Source organism: Salvelinus sp. IW2-2015, linkage group LG4q.1:29 (genome assembly GCF_002910315.2).
Source record: "Salvelinus sp. IW2-2015 linkage group LG4q.1:29, ASM291031v2, whole genome shotgun sequence".
Lineage (NCBI taxonomy): Eukaryota > Metazoa > Chordata > Actinopteri > Salmoniformes > Salmonidae > Salvelinus > Salvelinus sp. IW2-2015.
In genome coordinates this window covers 37,603,993-37,626,227 of record NC_036842.1, presented here as the reverse complement: position 1 = coordinate 37,626,227, position 22,235 = coordinate 37,603,993, and the positions used below count along the sequence as shown (strand labels likewise).

At 41.1% G+C, this 22,235-nt stretch overlaps 2 protein-coding genes across 2 annotated transcripts; one reads left to right on the top strand and one right to left on the bottom strand.

The window, feature by feature from the left end:
• Positions 1-308: 308 nt before the first annotated feature.
• Positions 309-16,053, bottom strand: zgc:114200 (Aph-1 domain-containing protein). Its single transcript, XM_023984657.2, has 7 exons — positions 15,505-16,053; positions 14,945-15,115; positions 12,514-12,587; positions 10,472-10,594; positions 7,405-7,532; positions 4,932-5,055; positions 309-3,984 (listed from the first exon to the last, which is right to left on the bottom strand). The coding sequence occupies exons 1-7, from the start codon at positions 15,615-15,617 to the stop codon at positions 3,953-3,955; spliced, it is 765 nt and encodes a 254-aa protein (XP_023840425.1). The 5' UTR covers positions 15,618-16,053; the 3' UTR covers positions 309-3,952.
• Positions 16,054-17,307: 1,254 nt separating this feature from the next.
• On the top strand, positions 17,308-21,217 carry LOC111961953 (E3 ubiquitin-protein ligase TRIM35). Its single transcript, XM_024147040.1, has 6 exons — positions 17,308-19,111; positions 19,574-19,669; positions 19,846-20,076; positions 20,192-20,214; positions 20,299-20,417; positions 20,535-21,217. Exons 1-6 carry the CDS (start codon positions 18,707-18,709, stop codon positions 21,107-21,109), a joined length of 1,449 nt encoding a protein of 482 aa, XP_024002808.1. The 5' UTR covers positions 17,308-18,706; the 3' UTR covers positions 21,110-21,217.
• Positions 21,218-22,235: the final 1,018 nt, after the last annotated feature.

The following is a 22,235-nucleotide window of genomic DNA, read 5'->3' as shown; positions in this document are numbered from 1 at the left end:
GAGGACGCACAGCTCTCGACCTTCGCCTCTCCCGAGTCCGTACAGGAGTTGCAACGATGGGACAAGACTAACTACCAGGAGTAGGTTGAACCTTGGTCTGCCTGTCCAGGTTAGGGGTAGGCAGTCATTAAGAATTTGTTCTTAACTGACTTGCCTGGGTAAATAAAAATGTAAAAAGTCTGGAAAACCAGCCCATACTTAAGCTACAGTATTAGTTTACTATTATGTGGAATGGAGTCCTGTCAATGATATGCACAACACAAAGCTCAGATAATACATCTTAATTTAAAAAAGAAAAGCATGATCTGTCAGAATTTATTCCCATTTGGCAGATTTATTGATACATTCTTTACACCATTATAGGATCATAATAGTTAATTGATCAAAATCCCTATAAGCATCAATGATGAGAAATTCACATGCAAAGATGGCTAGGTGGCTTAGGTAATCAAATAGGAAGTAGTATAATCAGAGTTAAATACAGATGTTTGGAAATTGAGTCAACTCAGACAATACAATAAGACAAGACATTCTCCCTCATTCTTCGGAGGTAGATTCCCAGTTTTTTTCTGCCTTCCCAACATGTTATCAGCACAAAACAACGACAGCGAATGTGCTGGAATTCCAACAACATGAAATAAGGGACATTCGGTGCAATCCATTTCCTGACAATCCACTTGGTGTGACTTGCCAATTGTTGGGGACCCACTGTCCACTAACACTCCTACACAGAGGTGAGTAGGACCACCACATACAACACAAATAAAACACATTCATTGTAAAGATTGTGGCGGCATATGCCACGTGTCAGGGATTTTAAAAACCATTGTAGATATGCACAATCTTAGGAGTGCTGGATCGCCCTTCACTACCCCAGTAGTGCGTCAGTGGGATTTGTCCACAATGTGAGTGCTGGTGTGTGTGTGTGGTCACTTCAGTGTGACTTCACAACGAGGTAGCGCTGCCATCTCTCAGCGTAGTCAGGAACACGGTTCTTGATTTACACCAGGTCCCAAACGTCACCCTATTCCCTTTATAGTGCACTACTTATGACCAGGGCCCATAAGGATCTAGTCATAAGTAGTGCACTACATAGGAACAGGGTGATGTTTGGGACACACACTGTATTGCAGGCGTGTTTGAGCTGGTGCCTGGCGGTTGGCAATGGTTTCTGGCTGAACAATGGCTCACCAACCAAACTACGCAAGAAAAGAAAAAGACCTTGGCACCTCTCCATTGCTTGACTGATAAACCCTGGAACAGAGCAAGTCTACCAAACCATTAATATTTTGATATGTCAGAAAGCCCTGCCGTCCATCAATAGTTATTGAAATGATATATTAGAAAACCCTGTCAACCATCAACAGTAAATAAACTGCGAAGACTTTTATGTATTGGGGTGAGCTGAGCCCATCTCAACTCTTTCATTAGGAAAGCTGGTGAAATGATGGGTTTAATGGAGTAACTGGCCAATGGGGATCCTAACTAACTCGAGCCATTCAAAACGGGAACATCGAGACTAATTCCCTTTCACACTAAACCGATCATAGTGGCTGGAACCGTGCTTGAAAGGCCAGTCAGTGCGAAAAGAAAATACCAGAGCTGGCCAGCACGATAGAGTGGAAAGGCTATTTTTAAGCAAAAAGGCACGAGGGGGGGTGTGTGTGTGTGGTATATAGCCAATATACCACGGCTAAGGGCTGTTCTTAGGCACGGCGCAAAGCAGAGCCCATGTACCACAAACCCCCGAGGTGCTTTATTGCTATTATAAACTGGTAACCAAAGTAATTAGAGGAGTAAAAATACATGTTTTGTAATACCCGTGGCTGTCAGCCAATCAGCATTCATGCCTCGAACCACCCAGTTTATAAAACACTGTATCCAACACATCTTAACAAGTATCGTCCAAGACACTTGGCCAAGCAGCTTTTGTGGTGAAATACAAAAAAAGGTCAATTTACAAGGGTCAATCAAATCACAGGTTTTAGACAACGCAGCTTTTAAAAGGCAACGTTCCTGCTGTTCGCCGGAGATCGCATTCACGGTAAACGCTGCATGTCGGCTCAAATGGAAATTGCCTTTAAAAGCCCAAGGGCCTATATGGTGCTGATCTGGGATCAGGTCTTCCCTGTCCATTTAATCCTATTCATTATGATCCAAAAGACAAAACTGATCCTAGATCAGCAGAAGTCCTACTCTGAGACGCTTTGTGAGGACCCAGAGGTTTAAAAAAAAAGATACAAAACTCTATGGTATTGCTGCCGATGGTAGTAATAATAATTTTTACTCTATAATCACTCAGTTAGAGTAAAAAAAACCACCGTTTAGTGACTGACCAGTCATAATACTATTAGAAGACGGACATATTCATTAGCGCAAACCGTAGAAAAAACAAGTTTCTTATTGGTTCAGGTAGTCCCGCATCGTTTAGTGAATATGATTCAGTCATCTTTTTCACCTGTATTTGGTGGATCAAGGTCATTTGCCAAACGACAAGAACATGATCATTCTATTTGCATAAGAAAAACATTAAAATACCTTACATAATGTGTACCAGTGGGGGCTGCTGAGGGGAGGATGGCTCATTACGGCTGGAATGGAGCAAAATGGAATGGCATCAAACATTTAGTTTGATGTATTTGATAACATTCCACTGATTCCGCTTTAGCCATTACCACWAGCCCGTCCTCCCCAATTAAGGTGCCACCAACCTCCTGTGATGTGTACATGTGTCCTACACATGGCAGTGTCTGCCAGGGCAGATCATGCATAATATAGTGAAGTTGCATACCTTTGTATGTGTGTATAACAGGGTTTCCCCAAACTAGGGGATTTGAAAATGGGGGTCACGATCGCAAATTGGTGATTGGTTCATAGAACYGGGGTTAAGTCAGTTTTCTTCCAAGGTTCTTTTCTACACAGAAGATCAAACATTATTGGCTGATRATCTTCTGCATTTCCTAATACATTTCAGTCCATTCAAACCAAATGGTCTTCAGATTAAAAYACAGTCAAAAATACTGCCAGACTGATTTGTAAGACTGTCATAGGCCAAATAAAAAAAGTTAACATTGTCCATTGATTACATCACTTTWAAAAAAAATGGTGGGTCGTGATTTAAAATGAAAAAAAAAAAAAATTGAAATGGGGTTGAGGGTACAAAAAAGTTAAGGAATCCCTGGTGAAGAATCTTCATTTGACCAGAACCAACAGTCTGTTGCATAGTCACTTTAACTCTACCTACCTGTACATATTACCTTGACTAACCGGTGCCCCCGTACATAGACTCTGTACCGGTACCCCCTGTATATAGCCTCGCTATTGTTATTTTTACTGCTGCTCTTTAATTATTTGTTACTTTAATTTCTTATTGTTTGTACTTTTAATGTATTTTTCTTAAAACTGCATTGTTGGTTATTAAGGGCTTGTAAGTAAGCATTTCACTGTAAGGTCTACCTACACCTGTTGTATTCGGCACATGACAAATAACATTTGATTTGTGCTGCTCTGCCCTTCGCATTACATTAACAAATGATCATTCTTTAAAAAAACGAATCACAATTAAGTAAACCAAAGATCAATAATTGACGCAAGGGAGTGGATTGATTAAAAGTCCACACAAAGCAAAATCTGCGAAGAAACAAAGAACGTAAAAAAAAAAAAAATGTAAAGGTTGTTTCCTTGCATTGAAAAAAGCTTACACATGCCTAAGTGTGTGTAAACTAGTGTTATTCAAGCTATATACAGTATGAAGGATTTCCCTTGGTCAGCTCCATAGGTCAGTGAAGTGCTGATTTCTGGGCTCTGATTCAGCCCATCCATATTATGTGGAGATTGGTTGATGTGGAGACTGTGTAGTCTCTTGATTGGCGGCTTTGGTTTGTACACAGCACTGCAGCGATAGAAGCTCCTATTGCCCTTCGACCTCTGCGAGATCAAYATGGAATGTGAATTATGACGACGTCTCCGTGTTACTTTTCCTACCTGCAAAACAGACAAAAATAACTTCAGTATGGTAGGGGGTCAAGAAGTACTTTCTAATTAAGATGACATTGACCTGATACAGTTATGCTGCTTAGGTAGTAAGTCACAAGCTTGGCATGTTTGATGACTGGCGGGTCACAGATGAACATGTGGTCTTACCGCCACCTGACTACAGAACTTGTGACCAACCACGACCAAACTGAACAGGGTTTGATTTGCTCCTGACCAGTTGAGAGGATCCACCACGCTTTGGTGCGTCGATGCTACTTTATAGCTCTACTTAATAAAAGGTTCACCTGCTGTGGACTTATATGGTTCATATACGGCACCAATCACCTATCTGTCAAATATTACCATGGTGATAGTGGACATTCAATTCAGTAGAAAGGGCATTTTAATGACGTTATTTTGAGGTCGGAAGACCTCTTCTACAAAGGACACCTGCATGTATTATGCAGGTATAAAAGCGGTGTCATCAGCCCCACTCTTATGGACCAATAGAGGTACATTCTAAATTACAAGAAGAGTGCCAGTCCACATGAACATAACCTTAATAATTTCATTGTTTATTTCAGCCAAGTGGCTCATTTATATTTGAATGAATCCTTATTTTACAAAGGCAAGTTGACCAAGAACAATGACTTGGGGAGGAGCAGCAGCAGAGAGGAGATGGAACTAATCTGTTTAACTACATATCCTCTACCAATGCTCCACTGGAGTGACAATCAGCAAACAAAGTGGGCCTTTAGACCGATAACCACAGAGACGTGTTCATTAGGGAACACCGCTACAAAACATATTGCAAGCAAAAACGAGGGGTTTCTTAATAGACAACTAAAAGGTAGTCCCTCCCTGTTTCAGGAAGTTTTCTTCAGTTTAGTGCCTAATGAACAGGACCCAGGGATTAGTACAGCTGCTGTATCAGACAGGCTTGAGGAGGGTCTTACACGTCCAGAGAAGAGTGATGTTGTGCAGGGAGCCTCCGGAGGAGAAGAAGGCCCAGACAGCCATCAGCAGCATGATGGCGTAGACCGGGAGAATGCTGCCCACGTAGAACGGATTCAACAGAGACTGGCACCGAGAAAGAGAGAGAGATACCATGAGAGACTGAAAACCAGATTCAAGAAAAATCAGGGCTGTGTTCACTTACGGCACCGCGTAGCGAAACGCAATGGAAAATGAAAACCTGCTCGTAATTGAGAGTTCACTCGGCTTAAAAAACATTTACCCCCTACTGAACATGACAGATTATTAGCTAAACACCAAATGCATGTCTACTACGAGCAGAGACTTTAAACATATTCTGGGACATTATTCATAAAAGCAATACAAATCTACTGCTTTTCCCCCTTCATGAATGCAGATGCCACTCAGGATGATAAAACAGAGAATCATAAGTCACAAYTTATTCAGAAGTTATTCATTAACCATTTTTCTCTGTGACTGACAAAAAGTGTCCTAAGCTTGACATGAGAACAATTTTGATTGGAGCCCCAGACCACACTCATCACCTAGGTAGTAGTAGCATTAATATAATGAGCTCTGTAACCCTTGGTAAACGAGAGCCTACGGTGCCTGCAGTAGAATCAGTGTAGGGTGAAGTTGCCCCTAGCGACGCTGATCTTCAGCATTTCCCCCCCCCCACTAATGGTTAAGGTTAGGATTGGGGGAGGGGAAGCGTATGCTAAAACTTCCCCCTGTATGAGTACAATCCCTTATAGAGGGAGAACAGAACATTCCTGTGCAGTGTCCTGGAAATNGGGGGAGGGGAAGCGTATGCTAAAACTTCCCCCTGTATGAGTACAATCCCTTATAGAGGGAGAACAGAACATTCCTGTGCAGTGTCCTGGAAATATGTCCAGGCTCTGGTCAAGCCAAGCCACCCCCCCCCCCCCCCCCTCCCCTCCCCTATTGCCCAACACAGTGTCTACGTTCCAAATGGCACTCTGTTCCCTACCTATATAGTATACTACTTTTCACCGGGGCCCCCTTGTAAAAAGTAGTGCACTATATAGGGAATAGGGTGTCATTTGGGACACACATAGTGTCTTCCATACATTCAAGAAACGCTACAAAATCATTGGCATGTATATAATGAATGACTATCTTTCTGTGACACTGGTCTGAATACAGTGCTGGGTTTTTTGTGAGACTGGAGGAGATTGTTCATCTACAACATGGTCCTCTAAAAATGGTGTGTCAATCTCTAGAAAAATGTATTGCCAGTCTCATTTATGCACAACTTTTCATATAAAATATGTAATACAAACAGAATTAGGATTCATGAGGAATCCATTCAACAAATTCTGAAATTAATAAGACAAAATTTAACTCATTCAGTCTTTAGCTGTATTTTTTGTCAAATTGCTTAAAAAAAAAAAAAATGGACAATACAGTCAGGTATAGAGTTTTTAAACACAAGCTAACAACTCCCTCCTGTGACTGATTCATGCTAGTGCAACTCTCATGATGGCATGGGCGACAGACAGGTTGGTTGACAACGTCACGAATCTGAGCGGTCAGACAGCTAGCAATAATGACAAGCTGCCGCCATGTGGGGAATCGTAGGTGGCTCATTTCAGCTCGTCGTATCTTGCTATCGATACCCATGTCTGGTTTTGATGCGTTTTGACTGACTTCATGTGAAATGCTAATATTAGCCAGCTAGCTAACCAACAACTGTAACAATGTATTTGAGAGAACAAGTGCAAATGTATTTATGTTTGGAGACAAAATATAGTTTACATGTTGTCAACAATCTAAGCCAACCGCTGCGCACGCAGCATTTTCTTTCGCTAAACAACCAACCCTGTGTGTGTGTCCGTGTGCGTTGTGTCGTATGTGTGTGTGTGTCCGTATGTGTGTCCGTGTGTGTGTGTGTGTGTCCCCGTGTGTGTGTGTGTGTGTCCCGTGTGTGTGTGTGTGTGTCCCGGTGTGTGTGTGTCGTGTGTGTATCCGTCGTGTATGTGTGTGTGTCCGTATGTGTTGTGTGTGTCCGATGTGTGTGTGTGCCGTCATGTGTGTGTTGTGTGTTGTGTGTGGTGGTGTCCGTGTGTGTGTCCGTATGTGTGTGTGTGTGTGTTGTGTGTCCGTATGTGTGTGTGTGTCCGTATGTGTGTGTGTGTCCGTATGTGTGTGTGTGGTGTGTCCGTATGGTGTGTGTGTGTCCGTATGTGTGTGTGTTGTGGTGTGTGTGTGTGTCCGTATGTGTGGTGTGTGTGTGTGTCCGTATTGTGTGTGTGTGTGTGTGTCCGTATGTGTGTGTGTGTTGTGTGGTGTCCGTTTGTGTGGTGTGTGTGTGTCCGTATGTGTGTGTGGTGTGTGTCCATATGTGTGTATCCGTCCGTGTGTGTGTGTTGTGTCCCCGTGTGTGTGTGGTGTGTGTTGTGGGTGTGTCCGTGTGTGAGTGTGTACACTCACCAAGCTGAAGACCATCAGGTGGAGACAGAGCACCACAGCGATCACCCACCATCTCTTCCTCTCACAGCCCTCAAAGAACACCACCCCCCAGAAGGTGTGGAGCAGCGTCAGCGCCAGGGTCATTAGGGCTACAGGGGGAGCAAAGGTCAAAGGGGTCATCAGTCACAGAAATGTCACAATTCATTTGTTTTGTTGCTAGTACACAAAGTGTGTACTCAAGTCCTTTTACATGTTTTTCCTCATAAGTCCTGTGCTAAAGAAGTTAAGTGTGCAAAAGTTATTCTATACTTGTCTATTCATTACAAGCACACAATGACTGCAAAGATATACAAGGCTTGGGTGTAGACAGTATACAGCAAGTAGAGATTATGAGGAATTTCCACAGGAATATAAAGGCTGCCAGACAGACCAGTGATCGTACAGACAGTGGCAAGTCAAATTAAAGGACTTAAGTACTTTTTCAAGTACTAATATTTATTTTCCAGGAGCATCAATTTGTAATAGTTCCTATTATGCAATTGTTTCTAGTCACCACCAGATGGCAGTATCGCCACAACCTCATGGGAAAAAAAGGTAACCCTGTAAGTTCTACTTAATAATACGTGTTTCACTACATACATGAGTAGTAAGTCAGTACTGATGGTGTAATTGGAGTAGTGATGAGCAGAGTTTTGGCTACCCAGACTATTTACATTGCTGCCCCCCCCACCTAAATGCTTCCTCTATTACCTCGACACCGGTGCCCTCGCACATTGACTCTGCACCAGTACATAGCCTCGCTATTGTTATTTTACTGCTGCTCTTTACCTCTTACTTGTTTTATAGGTATTTTCTTAAAACTGCATTGTTGATTAATGGCATGTAAAGTAAGCATTTCACTGTAAGGTCTACACCTGTTGTATTCGGCGCATCTGACATAACATTTGATTTGATTTGCCTACTGGTAAAAACACCATTATTCACATTAATACACAATTACAGCTTAACGACTATTGTATTTTTACTGGGCATTCAGGATTTTACTACTTAATAGCTACGAAAAAACGTCTTGCGTCCGACTGGCAGCTTTAGTGGTGTCGCCGGTCGGGAGAAGGGCGGGTGGGCTGTGTGAGGAAAAGTGGATGTGAACGTCCACCAGAATGGCAGGAGCAAGGCTGCCGCTTGATTTAGCGCAATAATGTAGCAGTAAAAAAAAAGTAGGTTAACTAGACTGAACAAAAATATAAAAAACGCAACATGTAAAGTGCTGGTCCCATGTTCCATGAGCTGAAAAATTATCCCAGAAACTTTCCATACGCACAAAAGGCAAGATTGAATCTACATTTGCCTGGCATTTTAGCAATCAGTGCCTAATCAGTCAGTTCTGTACCTGCCTGGCTGAGTGGCAGTGTGAGTGGAATGAGCATGCTTGCCTGACAACCAGAGTGCAAAACACGTGAGAAAATAAAACTCGGTAGAAATGAATTCGTAAGACCAATACATTTAAAAATATATATATATTACCATATTTGATCATTTTCTGTTCTCCTCTCATTTTAAATCAAGTACCAACTTGAGAAAATGTCAGATTTTTTTATTATTCCAGTACTTTTTCAGATTACCAAATTCAAGTACTTTAACTTCTTATGGCTGGGGGCAGTATTGAGTGGCTTGGATGAATAAGGTGCCCAGAGTAAACTGCCTGCTACTCAGTCCTAGAAGCTACGATATGCATATTATTAGTATATTTGGATAGAAAAAACACTCTGAAGTTTCTAAAACTGGTTGAATGATGTCTGTGAGTAWAACAGAACTCATATGGCAGGCAAAAACCTGAGAAAAAATACAACCAGGAAGTGGGAAATCTGAGGTTTGTAGGTTTTCAACTAATTGTCTAACGAAGATACAGTGGAATATTGGTCATATTGCACTCCCTAAGGCTTCCACTAGATGTCAACAGTCTTTAGAACCTTGTTTGATGCTTCTACTGTGAAGTGGGGGCGAATGAGAGGGGATTGAGTCAGAGGTCTGGCAGAGTGCCATTAGCTGACCACGCGTGTTCACGTGAAAGTTAGCTTGCATTCCATTGCATTTCTACAGACAAAGGAATTCTCTGGTTGGACCATTATTGAAGATTTATGATAAAAACATCCTAAAGATTGATTCTGTACATCGTTCGACATGTTTCTACAGACTGTAATGGAACTTTTTGACTTTGTCTGCTCACGCGTCATGAATTTGGATTACTGGGCTAAACGCGCCAACAAAAAGGAGGTATTTGGACATAAATTATGAACTTTATCGAACAAATCAAACATTTATTRTGGAACTGGGATTCCTGGGAGTGCATTCTGATGAAGATCAAAGTTAAGTGAATATTTATAATGCTTTTTATGACTTCTGTTGACTACACAACATGGCGGATATCTGTTTGGCTGTACTCAGATTATTGTATGGTGCTTTTTCGGTAAAGCTTTTTTGAAATCTGACACAGCGGTTGCATTTATTAAGGAGAAGTTTATCTAAAGTTCCATGTATAACACTTGTATTTTTATGAACATTTATGATGAGTATTTCTGTAAATTGATGTGGCTCTCTGCAAAATCACTGGATGTTTTTGGAACTACTGAAAATAACGCGCCAATGTATACTGAGATTTTTAAAATATAAATATGAACTTTATCGAACAAAACATACATGTATTGTGTAACATGAAGTCCTATGAGTGTCATCTGATGAAGATCAAAGGTTAGTGATTCATTTATCTCTATTTCTGCCTTTTGTGACGCCTCTCTTTGGCTGGAAAAATGGCTGTGTTTTTCTGTGACTAGGCACTCACCTAACATAATCGTTTGTGGTGCTTTCGCCGTAAAACCTATTTGAAATCGGACACTGTGGTGGTATTAACAAGAAGTGTATCTTTAAAATGGTGTAAAATACTTGTATGTTTGAGGAATTATAATTATGAGATTTCTGTTGTTTGAATTTGGCGCCCTGCACTTTCACTGGCTGTTGTCATATCGATCCCGTTAGCGGTATCTCAGCCATATTAAGCACCTTGTGCAAACCCTGACAGACAGACACACACCTGAGGTGATGAAGTAGTACTGGGAGTCTCCAAACATGCCCACTGTCCCTGGGCCCAGAGAGTCAGAGAGAGTGTTGATCATGGAGAAGGCTCCGCTCATGATGCCAAAGCCCAGTCCAGCCACTGTAGAGACAGACAAAGAGTCAACTGCTAGACCTACATAGTCAACATAAGCACAGTCAACTACTAGGCCTACATATTCAACATCAGCACAGTCAACTGCTAGACCTACATAGTCAACATCAGCACAGTCAACTGCTAGACCTACATAGTCAACATCAGCACAGTCAACTGCTAGGCCTACATAGTCAACATCAGCACAGTCAACTGCTAGGCCAACATAGTCAACATCAGCACAGTCAACTGCTAGGCCAACATAGTCAACATCAGCACAGTCNACATCAGCACAGTCAACTGCTAGGCCAACATAGTCAACATCAGCACAGTCAACTGCTAGGCCAACATAGTCAACATCAGCACAGTCAACTGCTAGACCTACATAGTTAACATCAGCACAGTCAACTGCTAGGCCAACATAGTCAACATTACAGTCAATGACTAGACATGCAGTATATAATAAACATTATTTGAGTATTTTCTGTGACATTTTGATCAAGTTCTCAATCTAGAGATTTTAGAGAGTTTCTTGTAGCATTAAATCTTCCTATTGTGGAAAAATACATACATTCTCAATGTTAAGGACAAAAATAATTTAAATCATATCTAAAACCGACAATAATGTTCACTACAGTGAGCTTCCACTGACATTTCACCTCTGCGGTGTGTTATTTAGACAAGCAGGCTCTCCAGAGGTAGTTGCTCACAGCAAATAATATATATAACAAGAGTCTTGAATTAGAGAAGCACATTGAAAATCTTGCCGCTGACCAACTTGTCGATGCCGAGAGAAGAGACGATGACCAATTTGTAAAAATACTGGTGGTTGCCAGTACGCGTATGAATAGAAATGAGTGCGTGTGGTATTATACATGAGGAAACACGCCGACACACACTCAAGATGTCTTGCGACATTCAACATCAACTAACAGCTAACACAAAGATCTGATTAGAGAAGACATTTGAAATCTTGCTACTGCACATCACTTCTACAATGCCACGGTGTTACAATGCAGAGGTAGCTGCCATAAGATACGTCATTGCTAATTTCCTTAGAAATAGATCTGTTGTTTAGTGATAGGCGATTCTGCGGCGGTCCTGTTCAGTTATTTTTAGTATCATAGCAGGCAAAGCGTTTGACCAGTCACTAACATCGAACGATAAGCTAACACAAAGGATCTGATTAGAGAAGACATTTGAAAATCTTGCTCTGACTCACTTTATGCCTCAATGCCAAAGTACATGACCATAAATATCATGGCAATTGCCACGATCCTTAGAAAGATTGCGGTGTGTTATTTAGACACAGGCAGAGAAAGGTGTTTGCAGCATCAACTAACATCAACTAAACAGCGTACAACACCAATATGATCTGAATTAGAGGTAAGCACATTTGAAATCTTGCTTCTGACTCACTTTATCCGTCTCAATTGCAAAGTACATGAACCATAAATACTGGCCATTGCCATTTCCTTAGAAAGACTGGCCTAGAAGTAACCATATTAGCTGTCCAGATCAAAAGAACCATACAGATACACATGGGTGTATGAAATAACAAATACTTAATATTGAGGTTTAATGGGAGTTTAGTATGGTCATGAATCTTTACCTGGGTTCACCTGTCAACAATCACAGCGGTAGAGGGTAAGATTAGTTCAGTGTTGAGCACCAGCCAGCGGATTAGTCAAACTCATATCACCTAGCATTCCGCTGACAATGATAGGCTACATGCACTTCCAAAATCATACCCGATTGGCCCACAGTGGTAATACAAAATAAAGAGGAAGTGTTCTTAAAGCCAAGTAAGATGATAGCTGTCTGTCATGTGACTATATACACACACACACACACTTAAATCAGTTAATTAAGTATTTAATTAGATAATTAATATGTTAAAGTAAATAAACGTAAAGATAATGGTATACCATAGGCCATTTCTCGGACTGAAAGGGCAGGGCCGTCTTCTTCACTGATGGCTGCCAGTCCTTCATTTGCCTTCCTGATGATACAGTGGAAAGAAGATGTTAATAGCAGTAACACAGTGGAAACTTTATCACAAAATATCAGTGTTTTTGTGTTCTGAAAAAAGTAACAATGTAGCCTAAAGACCACAAATACAACTTGTACTGATGAGTATTTACTTTGTAGTCAGATATGGCTAAGATGGATAAGTATGGCGCCGATAGAGGGTGACCCGCCTTGAGCTCCGATAAAACATTGCAGATTTTCAAGCACAAGATTTTCACTGTATCCTGCAATCACACCTGCAACCCTGTACATGTGACTATTAAAAACACGGAGTCTGAGAATTCTCCGGTTAGAAGTCACACTAACAGGATTTATGACAACCCCATAACTTTGGACGCTGTAAAATGGCAAAGATGTTGACATGTATACTGCACCACAGCTTCCTCATCCCTGGTCATGCAAAGCGTAGGAAAACTAAAATAAGTGTTTCTTATTGGACAAATTCAGGTAAGTCCCTTACCTGTTGAGCCTGTTTGCTTCCTAGTGAATAGTCCCCTGGTTGTACATTAACTAGGGACATTGATACCTGGGAGGCCTTGTTAAGGTCCATTGTGAAGGGGGAAATAATCTATACTGTTACACATCGCACATTTTTTTTTTGGGGGGGGGGGGGGGGGGGGGGGGGTGATATATATCGATATTTGACTCCAAGTAGATAACGCTGCTGTAGGTAGCATTAGTTAGCGCTAGTCAGTTGTACCGGCACCAAGATGTCAGTATTTTTCATCCTATAGCTTTGTTCTCCATCTTTTTAAATAACTAGCCAACATGTTTAACACCTTATTTCCATGACAGATCAAAACTAATTTGCTCACGCTCTTTCGTCTCTCTGCAGCAGACATATAGTGAGCAGCTGAATCAAGAAAAGACATAGGGACTTATTGTTGGAGCCAAAGCACAGAGAGAATCTGGGAGCATATTTTAATTCATGGGCAATAATGACAAAACACCAGGTAAAAAAACCTAGGTGTTATTTTGGATTCTGAACTCAATTTTGAATCACACATTAGGAATGTGAACAAAATWGCTTTTTAACCAACYGAGGAACATTGCCACGGTGCAGCAGTTTCTCTCTCAGACTGATACAGAGAGACTCATCCATTMTTTTATTAAAAGCAGGCTTGACTACTGCAATGCTCTCCTGGCTGGTCTACCCAAGAAAGCCATTGGTCAACTGCAAAACGGGTACTGACCAAGACCAGACGACGAGCATACATTACACCGGTTTTAAAGGTCTCTGCACTGGCTGCCTCTGAGTTTTAGTTTTTAGAATACATCTTTAAGATTTTTTACGATTCCACAATTGTGCACCCCAATACATGTCAGACATGCTTTTAAGTTATGTACCCAGTAGATTCCTCAGGCAAAGGTCTTTTAACTCTCCCAAAGCCTAGGACGAAGAGGCATGGAGAAGCAGCCTTTAGTTACTATGCCTCCAGCCTCTGGAACAGCCTGCCAGAGAACCTGAGGGGGGACAAAACTGTGGACATATTTAAAAGAGATGTGCTTTTTAGTCTTTCATTTTTTATTATTATTTTGTTTTTCCCCTCTCTTACGTTTGTTGTGTTGTAAATATTTCAGGATTTATTTTCAATGTTATTTGTTTTTTCCCCTGTGAAAGCACATTATGTTGCATTCCATGTTTGAAATGTGCTGTATAAAGGAATCAAATGTTATTTGTCACATGCACCAAATACAACAGTGAAAAGCCCTTAACCAACAATGCAGTTAAGAAAAATAAGTGTTAAGAAAGTATTAACTAAAATAAACTGAAGTAGTGAGGCTGTATACAGGGGGTACCGGTTACAGAGTCAATGTGAAGTGGCACAGGTTAGTCAAGGTAAGTCGAGGTAATTGAGGTAATATGTACAGGTTGATTTGATGTGGTTTATAATGGATTTAATAGACTAGGACTCACATTCACACAGAGTAGGGTCTTGGGATCAGGTCCATCCTGTTTATGTAATCTTATTTACTATAWTCTAAAAGGCAAAACTGATCCTAGATGTGCTTGTATGACTTCAGCAAGCAAGACACACAGAGAGAGACACACAGACAGAGAGTGAGAGCCATGCCAAGAAAGAGACACACAGCAAGACATACAAGACATAGAGCCCTCAAACTCAACTCTGGACCAGTTCCAGTCTTCATTGTTCCCCTCTAATCAGGGACTGATTTAGACCTGGCACACCAGGTGGGTGCAATTAATTATCAGGTAGAACATAAAACCAGCAGGCTCCACACCTCGTAGGGTAAGAGTTGAGTACCCCTGCCAGAGTGAGATAGCATGATAAAGACAGCAAGAGAATGAGATGTGTGTATGCTGACCTGAGCAGCCTGTAGTATGCGAAGCGGAACACCTCCTGCAGTATGACTGAGAAAATGCTGCCAAATATGAGCAGGTTTTTCTGCAGGGTCAGGTCTTGGGCATTGGTGGCCTTTGTGGCTATGAACCACACCAGAGAGGACAGCAGCAAGGACACCAGCCAGAAGAAGGCCCTGAAGAGAGAGAGAGAAACAGTTGTCATTGTTGATGCAATGAAGCACACCAGTGAACATTTCACTATCTTACTAGCTTCCAAAAACGTATCATTGCAAATTTAACATACATTTTTCAAAAGAGTGTATGTACTTATGAATGTAATTATAGTGTTAATAATTAGGGATACATTTAGGTGGCCATTTTTCATTGAGAAAATTACTACARCAAAGGGACCTTGATATATTCACTACCCAATTTCGAAATTGCACCTTGTGCGTTCCACTACTACAACTTAAAACATTTTTTTTTTTTAGTTAGGAACCACTGATCTAGGTCTATTATCATTTGTCAAAACAAATTTAAATAAAAAATCCACAAGTTATCAACACTAATATAAATAGCTTACCCTGCAATTAGAATGATGACTCGCAATGGGTCTTTGGCGATAGTGAAAATAAATAGGGAAAACGCTGGCCCAAACGCAATGAACGCACACCCAAAAAACACTGCAGCAGTCATTGCAACTATCTGAACTTGTTCTTCTTGGCTCAGCAATCTAACGTTAGCGGATTAATAACGAGGTGAAATGATAATTATCATAAGATAAACGCACACTGGATTGCTAGCTATTTGAACCATAGAGCTAGTTAGTCTCTTGAAATTGAAAAAGCAAGTCTGTTTCAAAATAGCGGGTTAATTTTCTCTAGCTATAATTAACGTTAGCTATCAGTGCAGAAGATAAACTTCATACCGATATCCATTGCTATCTAGCAATACATTTACAATAATTTAATTATTTTCTTTAGCATAAATCTTTAAGTAGCTATATTTCCTTTCGTTCAGCGATTTTATTGATCGATATTTTAATATTTAGATCCCTCCATGCTCTCATTTCCTAGCTAAGCTTTTTGTTTGTCGAATTTTGTACTTCCGTGTTTGACAATTTGCAACCACGTGACCTTTTTGGCCAGTGCGCGAGTTGAATACGAAAAATATATATTTTTTATCTTCTTTTAACTGTTCTTCGACGAGGCATTGTAGAAGTGGCAGCAACAAGTTGAAATGGGAGTTCAACTTACATTTGAAATATGAAAATTGGGAACACTAACTAAATCATAATAACAAAACACAATCAAAAAAATACATCAATATGTTCATCAACATGTTCATCATCAGCTATTCAGGCTGGGATGGTGCTGAAAAGGAAACGCTCAGTCCTGCGGTGGATCAGGTCCAATTTAGGTGAGTGGGTCGGGCGTAGACAAACATACGATAATTGAGGCGGGAACATATGGCAGTAGGGGTCGGATTGTAGTAGAGAACTTGTAAAGGACCTTGGGAGACATTCCCTGTTTAGAGTGATAAGAGATCCATGGATCTAAGTAGGAGGTGTAGTCCGTGCCCACGATGGTGTCTGATTGAATGATGGTTAGTGCCGCATGACACACTGCGAAAGAGGTAGAACTAGACATCGGTTGGCCTTTTCATATTTCTCTATCTGTGTTGAACATCTTAGATTTCCCTAGATGTATATTCCTAGGATCTTGGTAGCCTGTAGAATACCCTCTGTGTTGTTATTTGACATGCGTCGTAGTACACGTGGAGTACTTTAGACTTCCTTAACCCTCCTATTATGTTGCGGGTCAATTTGACCAATTTCCAMTTTTGAGTTGTCTAAAAATACTAGTTAACCTCTCTTTTTCTCTATGAAATTAAATAATTTTTCCTCATTTAGGGTCATGAACCTAACTTCAAAATGTGGACACACAGATGTGTTGTGGAATGTCTGTGTAGATTTTGTATAGAAACATGATGTTGTGGGTCATTTTGGGTCAACAATGAATCCTGATCTAGGATAACTTTTAAAACATGAAATTATTTGGCTTGCTCTAAAAGGATTTGGCTAAAAGCAAATCTACCTGCTAACTGCAGAAAAATAATGTTGCGGTATGATTGTTTTGTAAAGCATAAACGGAATTTCAATCTTACCCAGTTACATTTGAAAACAAGTATTTTTGATGTATTTTGTTTTGACTGGTTCTAGTTGCACATTTATAATTATGTTTGGGTGAAAAGGAGCTTTCCCAAACTTCTYCTTCTCAGTGCCAGAGCAGCAGATTTCTGACATAGACACTCAAAATGAGCTCCAAACAGAAAATGATTGTTTGTGAGAAAGGAAATATGTTTAACAAATAGTTCTTAAATATAGAGTTTKTGAAATCAAATGTTTTTGTATTTCTTCTTTCTGAAAGGTCTGACAAGACAAAACACAGTTTTGGCTGTTTTTACTTGGTTCTTTGACTGTCTAGAGTGTGTTTAAACTGTGCGGGTCAATCTGACCCATACAACAATGGACTTCATTTTTTTCTGCAAAGCAGAAGGGTTAAGCATCAGTTAAGTTGTAGGTTTCCCATGTCATAGGGGAAGTGGGGAAGTCAACACTGACCATGATCCACTCGAAATTTATCACCAAACCGGGAGGGGGCAGAGGTAAGCATTGCGTTTTGGGACGGATTCCCTGATTYAATGTACGCCCAGCCCCAGCATAACAGCGAATGGCCGTTTTATCTCAAAACCACTGTTTGTAAAACGATACCATCCACTCAGTAATGAGTGKTGAGAAATACATTTGACACCCACAGAAACGGAGACTGTCCTCTCAACAGTTRCAACAGTAATTGCATTAAAAACATTGTTTTTCTGGCCGGTTGTATTTGGAAATGTTGCACAACCGTGTGCTTGAGTTTCAGAACGCAACCATGCTTGGCCTATATCTCAAAGAAAACTAACTGCAAAGGTCAAGGTGATGGTGGAAGCTGAACCACTGAGTTGGATGGTGCGTTGAGGAACGTTAAGGGAAATGAGTGGAAAACTAAAATGGGAGAATGGAGCAAAATGGGCTACGGGTGTTAATGAAGATATGCCTCGATCTTGTAATGCCTTGCTCCGGTGTTGGAGTATGTTTCATTTCTGCATAACGCCCTGACTTAACAAAATAATTGGTTTACTCTACCTTAAGATCCTGTACAGGGTAGGCTTGAAGCATAAGGATGTGTTTTGGGGGAGATCCATTTGCGGTCAAGGAGATGTTGGAGGACGGACAGGGAAAAGTGGAGTCRATCAAAGTGACCAGAGACCGGTTTCCCAAAAGTATCTTCAGGTTAAATTCATCTTTAGAACCKTTGTAGTTGCATTGTTAAATCTCCGAGCTGTTTCCCTGCATGTTTTCTGCAKTAAATGCCAGTTTTCACCCCACGCAGTAGGTGGCAGTATGCGCCTCTAACGTATGTTCTGTGGACCGCCATAATATCATAGAAGAACAACTGCAAAGGTTCTCCCCTCATACACAGTGATACAGGAAGTAAAAGTCAGTCAAGCCATTTAAAATGTAGCTAATGTTCAGCTATCTGCTGTTCAACAAGGATAACATACACGACAGGATCTATTTCTCATTACTAGATTAATGTCAACATTTCAGAGCAGATACTGAAGGAGATAAGGAAAGCACACCAAATATCTTTAGTGCGTTATTAATAAGGGGTAAAGTACATTGCTTCTTATGCTATTACAGGCCATTATAGAGAAACAAGTTTGACGGATTCAGAAAAATGGCTTGCGAATCGACTCTCCCAGAGGAGGATCTATCCTGTCCTGTGTGCTGTGACATCTTCAAGGATCCTGTTCTCCTGTCTTGTAGCCACAGCTTCTGTAAAGCCTGTCTGCARGAATTCTGGAGAGAGAAGGAATGGCAGGAGTGTCCAGTTTGCAGGAGAAGATCGTCAAGGTCTGAGCCTCCCAATAACCGGGCTCTTAAGAACCTATGTGAGGCCTTCTTACAGGAGAGGCGTCAGAGAGCTTCAGCAGGGTCTGGGGTGCTCTGCAGTCTGCATGGAGAGAAACTCAAGCTCTTTTGTCTGGAGCATGAACAGCCTATCTGTGTGGTGTGTCGTGATTCAAGGAAACATAAAACGCATGACTGCATCCCCATAGATGAAGCTGTACAGGATCTTAAGGTAGRGTAAACCAATGATTTTGTTAAGTCAGGGCGTTATGCAGAAAGTTAACAATAATTTCAACTTCACTGTRAAAGTGAAAAACACAATAGGCCTCAAGTACATTTTTTGCTGACAATATGCATTTATGAACTTCCTTTTCGTGAGAGTAGGTATGTCATCTGGAGTTTTGATTTTGTAACAAAGTGACTATCCCTCAGCATTTTTTATTCAGTCTTAACTGGAATAAGTGTGTGATATGGTATTGGACAACAACCTAGTGTTTAATTCCAGGAGGAACTCAAGCCTACCCTGAAGTCCTTACAGGAGAAACTGGAAGTCTTTAAGAAAGTCAAACTCACTTGTGATAAAACAGCACAGCATATCAAAACAAAGTGACTATCCCTCAGCATTTTTTATTCAGTCTTAACTGGAATAAGTGTGTGATATGGTATTGGACAACAACCTAGTGTTTAATTCCAGGAGGAACTCAAGCCTACCCTGAAGTCCTTACAGGAGAAACTGGAAGTCTTTAAGAAAGTCAAACTCACTTGTGATAAAACAGCACAGCATATCAAGGTAAGAATGCTGAGTGATGTAACACAGACGCATATCAAGGTAAGAATGCTGAGTGATGTAACAAACAGCACAGCATATCAAGGTAAGAATGCTGAGTGATGTAACAACTGTACAGAGTTGACTGTTCATCCGTGTTACAAGGACCAAGGTAGAGTTCTAGTGCTCTCTGTCTCCAGAGCCAGGCTGAGGACACAGAGATAACGATTAAGGAGGACTTTGAGCGGGTTCACCAGTTTCTACGAGAGGAGGAGGAGGCCAAGATAGCTGCCCTGAGGGAGGAAGAGGWGCAGAAGAGTCAGACGATGAAGGTGAAGATTGAAGAGATGAGCGGACAGATATCATCACTTTCAGACACAATCAAAGCCATAGAGAAAGAGCTGGAAGCTGAAGACATCTCATTCCTGCAGGTACAGATGTCTGTCCCCATAATCATTCAATATTATTAAAGATGGATGCCACAATGAATACTGATTGATCATTAATAACACTGATAGCTAAGCTGCTCTTTTTGTTACTTTGCAGAACTACAATGCCACAATGAAAAGGTAAGTGATCTGCCTCCTGTCTCTCTCTACTCTGTGGTTCTGCACCTAGCCCCACAGCAGCAATGACTCCTAAATGTTCTCCAGAACCCAGTGCCCRCTGCCTGATCCTGTGAGGGTTTCAGGAGCGCTGATAGATGTGGCTAAACACCGGGGCAACCTCATGTTCAGAATCTGGGAGAAAATGAAGGAGATTGTTCGATACAGTGAGTCATATTTATTCCAAATAGATTCAATGATCGCTTGACATGTAGGCCGAAYGGATCGTTTATTTTGTTCTCTGTTTAGTTTTGACGTGGCGTGTCTCTGTTCTCTCTGTTCAGCTCCGGTGGTTCTGGACCCTAATACTGTGCACTCAAAGCTACTCTGTTCCATGACCTGGACTGGGTATGATGATTGCTTTGTATGGGGTGGTGAGTTCCAGCAGCGTCCTGACAACCCAGAGAGGTTAGCCCAGGGATGGGCCATGGGCTCTGAGGGCTTTACCTCAGGGACACACAGCTGGGACATTGAGATTSATGACGAGTATTGGTTTGCAGGTGTGGCCACTGAGTCTATCAATAGGTCTGMTCCTAGAGATGAAGTCTGGGGTGTTAGCCATGTTCATAGTTTTAATACAGATTGTAAGGAAGACTTTGATTATGTATATGAAGTAAGTTGCCCAAATACTGAAACCATTTACCTCCCCGTGAGACACAACTCCAGAGGTAATGACAGGATCAGAGTTCAGCTGGACAGGGACAGAGGAGAGCTATCATTCTACGACATTGATAATAACACACACATACACACAGGTACACACGCATTCACTGGGAGAATATTTCCAATTTTTTCAGTGCGTGACGGTCTTTGGATTTTACCAGTGAGGGCCTCTGTAACAGTGGAAYAGCACAGTTAGGGCTGCCGGAAAACGTGTGGTGAGCTGGCATTTACCCCAGTCAGTTTCATCGGGTTTCGCAACACCCTACTACTGTTAATTTGAAATAATAAAAATATTGACAAAGTGTGGAAACTACTGTTTTTTTTTGTTGGCAGATTTGTCTTGTGATTAGTCATCTTGCACACTGTTCATCTGTGCTGCGGTCGTGTGCATCTTAACCAATCACGTTCAARCTCTACTCTTTCCTCTGGAATTTGAAAACATATCAATCCCAATAGAAATAAGTAACTCATTACATTCCAGGTCATTTAGCAGACGCTCTTATCCGGAGAGACTTAAATGAGCAAAGCACTTAACGTTAATTGCTCATTTGAGGGCACAGACAGATTTTGAACACCATGAAAACTAGATTATTTTTTTCAGTCAGACCAACTGACGTCAGGAAAATGTGAACGTGTTCAAATTTGATTCAAGATTCAGCTTGACTACTTAATATTTAATACCTTTTCTATCCAAATGATTTACTGAAATGAACCTCTGAACACTATGATATATACAGTGCATTCGGAAAGTATTCATACCCCTTTTTCCACATTTTCTTATCGTGGTCTTATTCTAAAAGTGATTAAATAGTTTTTTTCCCCCATTCATCAATCTACACACAATACCCCATAATGGCATCACAGGTTTAGACATTTTTGCAAATGTGTTAAAAATAAAAAACAAATACTTTATTTACGTAAGTATTCAGACCCTTTGCTATGAGACTTGAAATTTAGCTCAGGTGCATCCTGTTTCCATTTATCATCCTTAATGTTTCTACAACTTGATTGKAGTCCACTTGTGGTAAATTCCATTGATTGGACATTAATTGGAAAGGTACACACCTGTCTATATAAGGTCCCACAGTTGACAGTGCATGTCAGAGCAAAAACCAAGCAATCCCCACAGCATGGGGATTGTCCGTAGAGCCCCGAGACAGGATTGTGTCGAGACACAGATCTGGGGAATGTTCCAAAACATTTCGGTAGCATTGAAGGTCCCGAAGAACACAGCGGTCTTCATCATTCTTAATTGGAAGAAGTTTGGAAACACCAAGACTTCCTTGAGCTGGCCGCCCGGCCAAATTGAGCAATCAGGGGAG

Coding starts and splice junctions, on each gene's coding strand:
- zgc:114200 (XM_023984657.2), bottom strand. CDS start 15,617: ATGACTGCTGCAGTGTTTTTTGGGTGTGCGTTCATTGCGTTTGGGCCA. Junction 15,116..15,504: donor GTCATCATTCTAATTGCAGG/GTAAGCTATTTA, acceptor CTCTCTCTTCAG/GGCCTTCTTCTGGCTGGTGT. Junction 5,056..7,404: donor ACCTGATGGTCTTCAGCTTG/GTGAGTGTACAC, acceptor TCTCGGTGCCAG/TCTCTGTTGAATCCGTTCTA.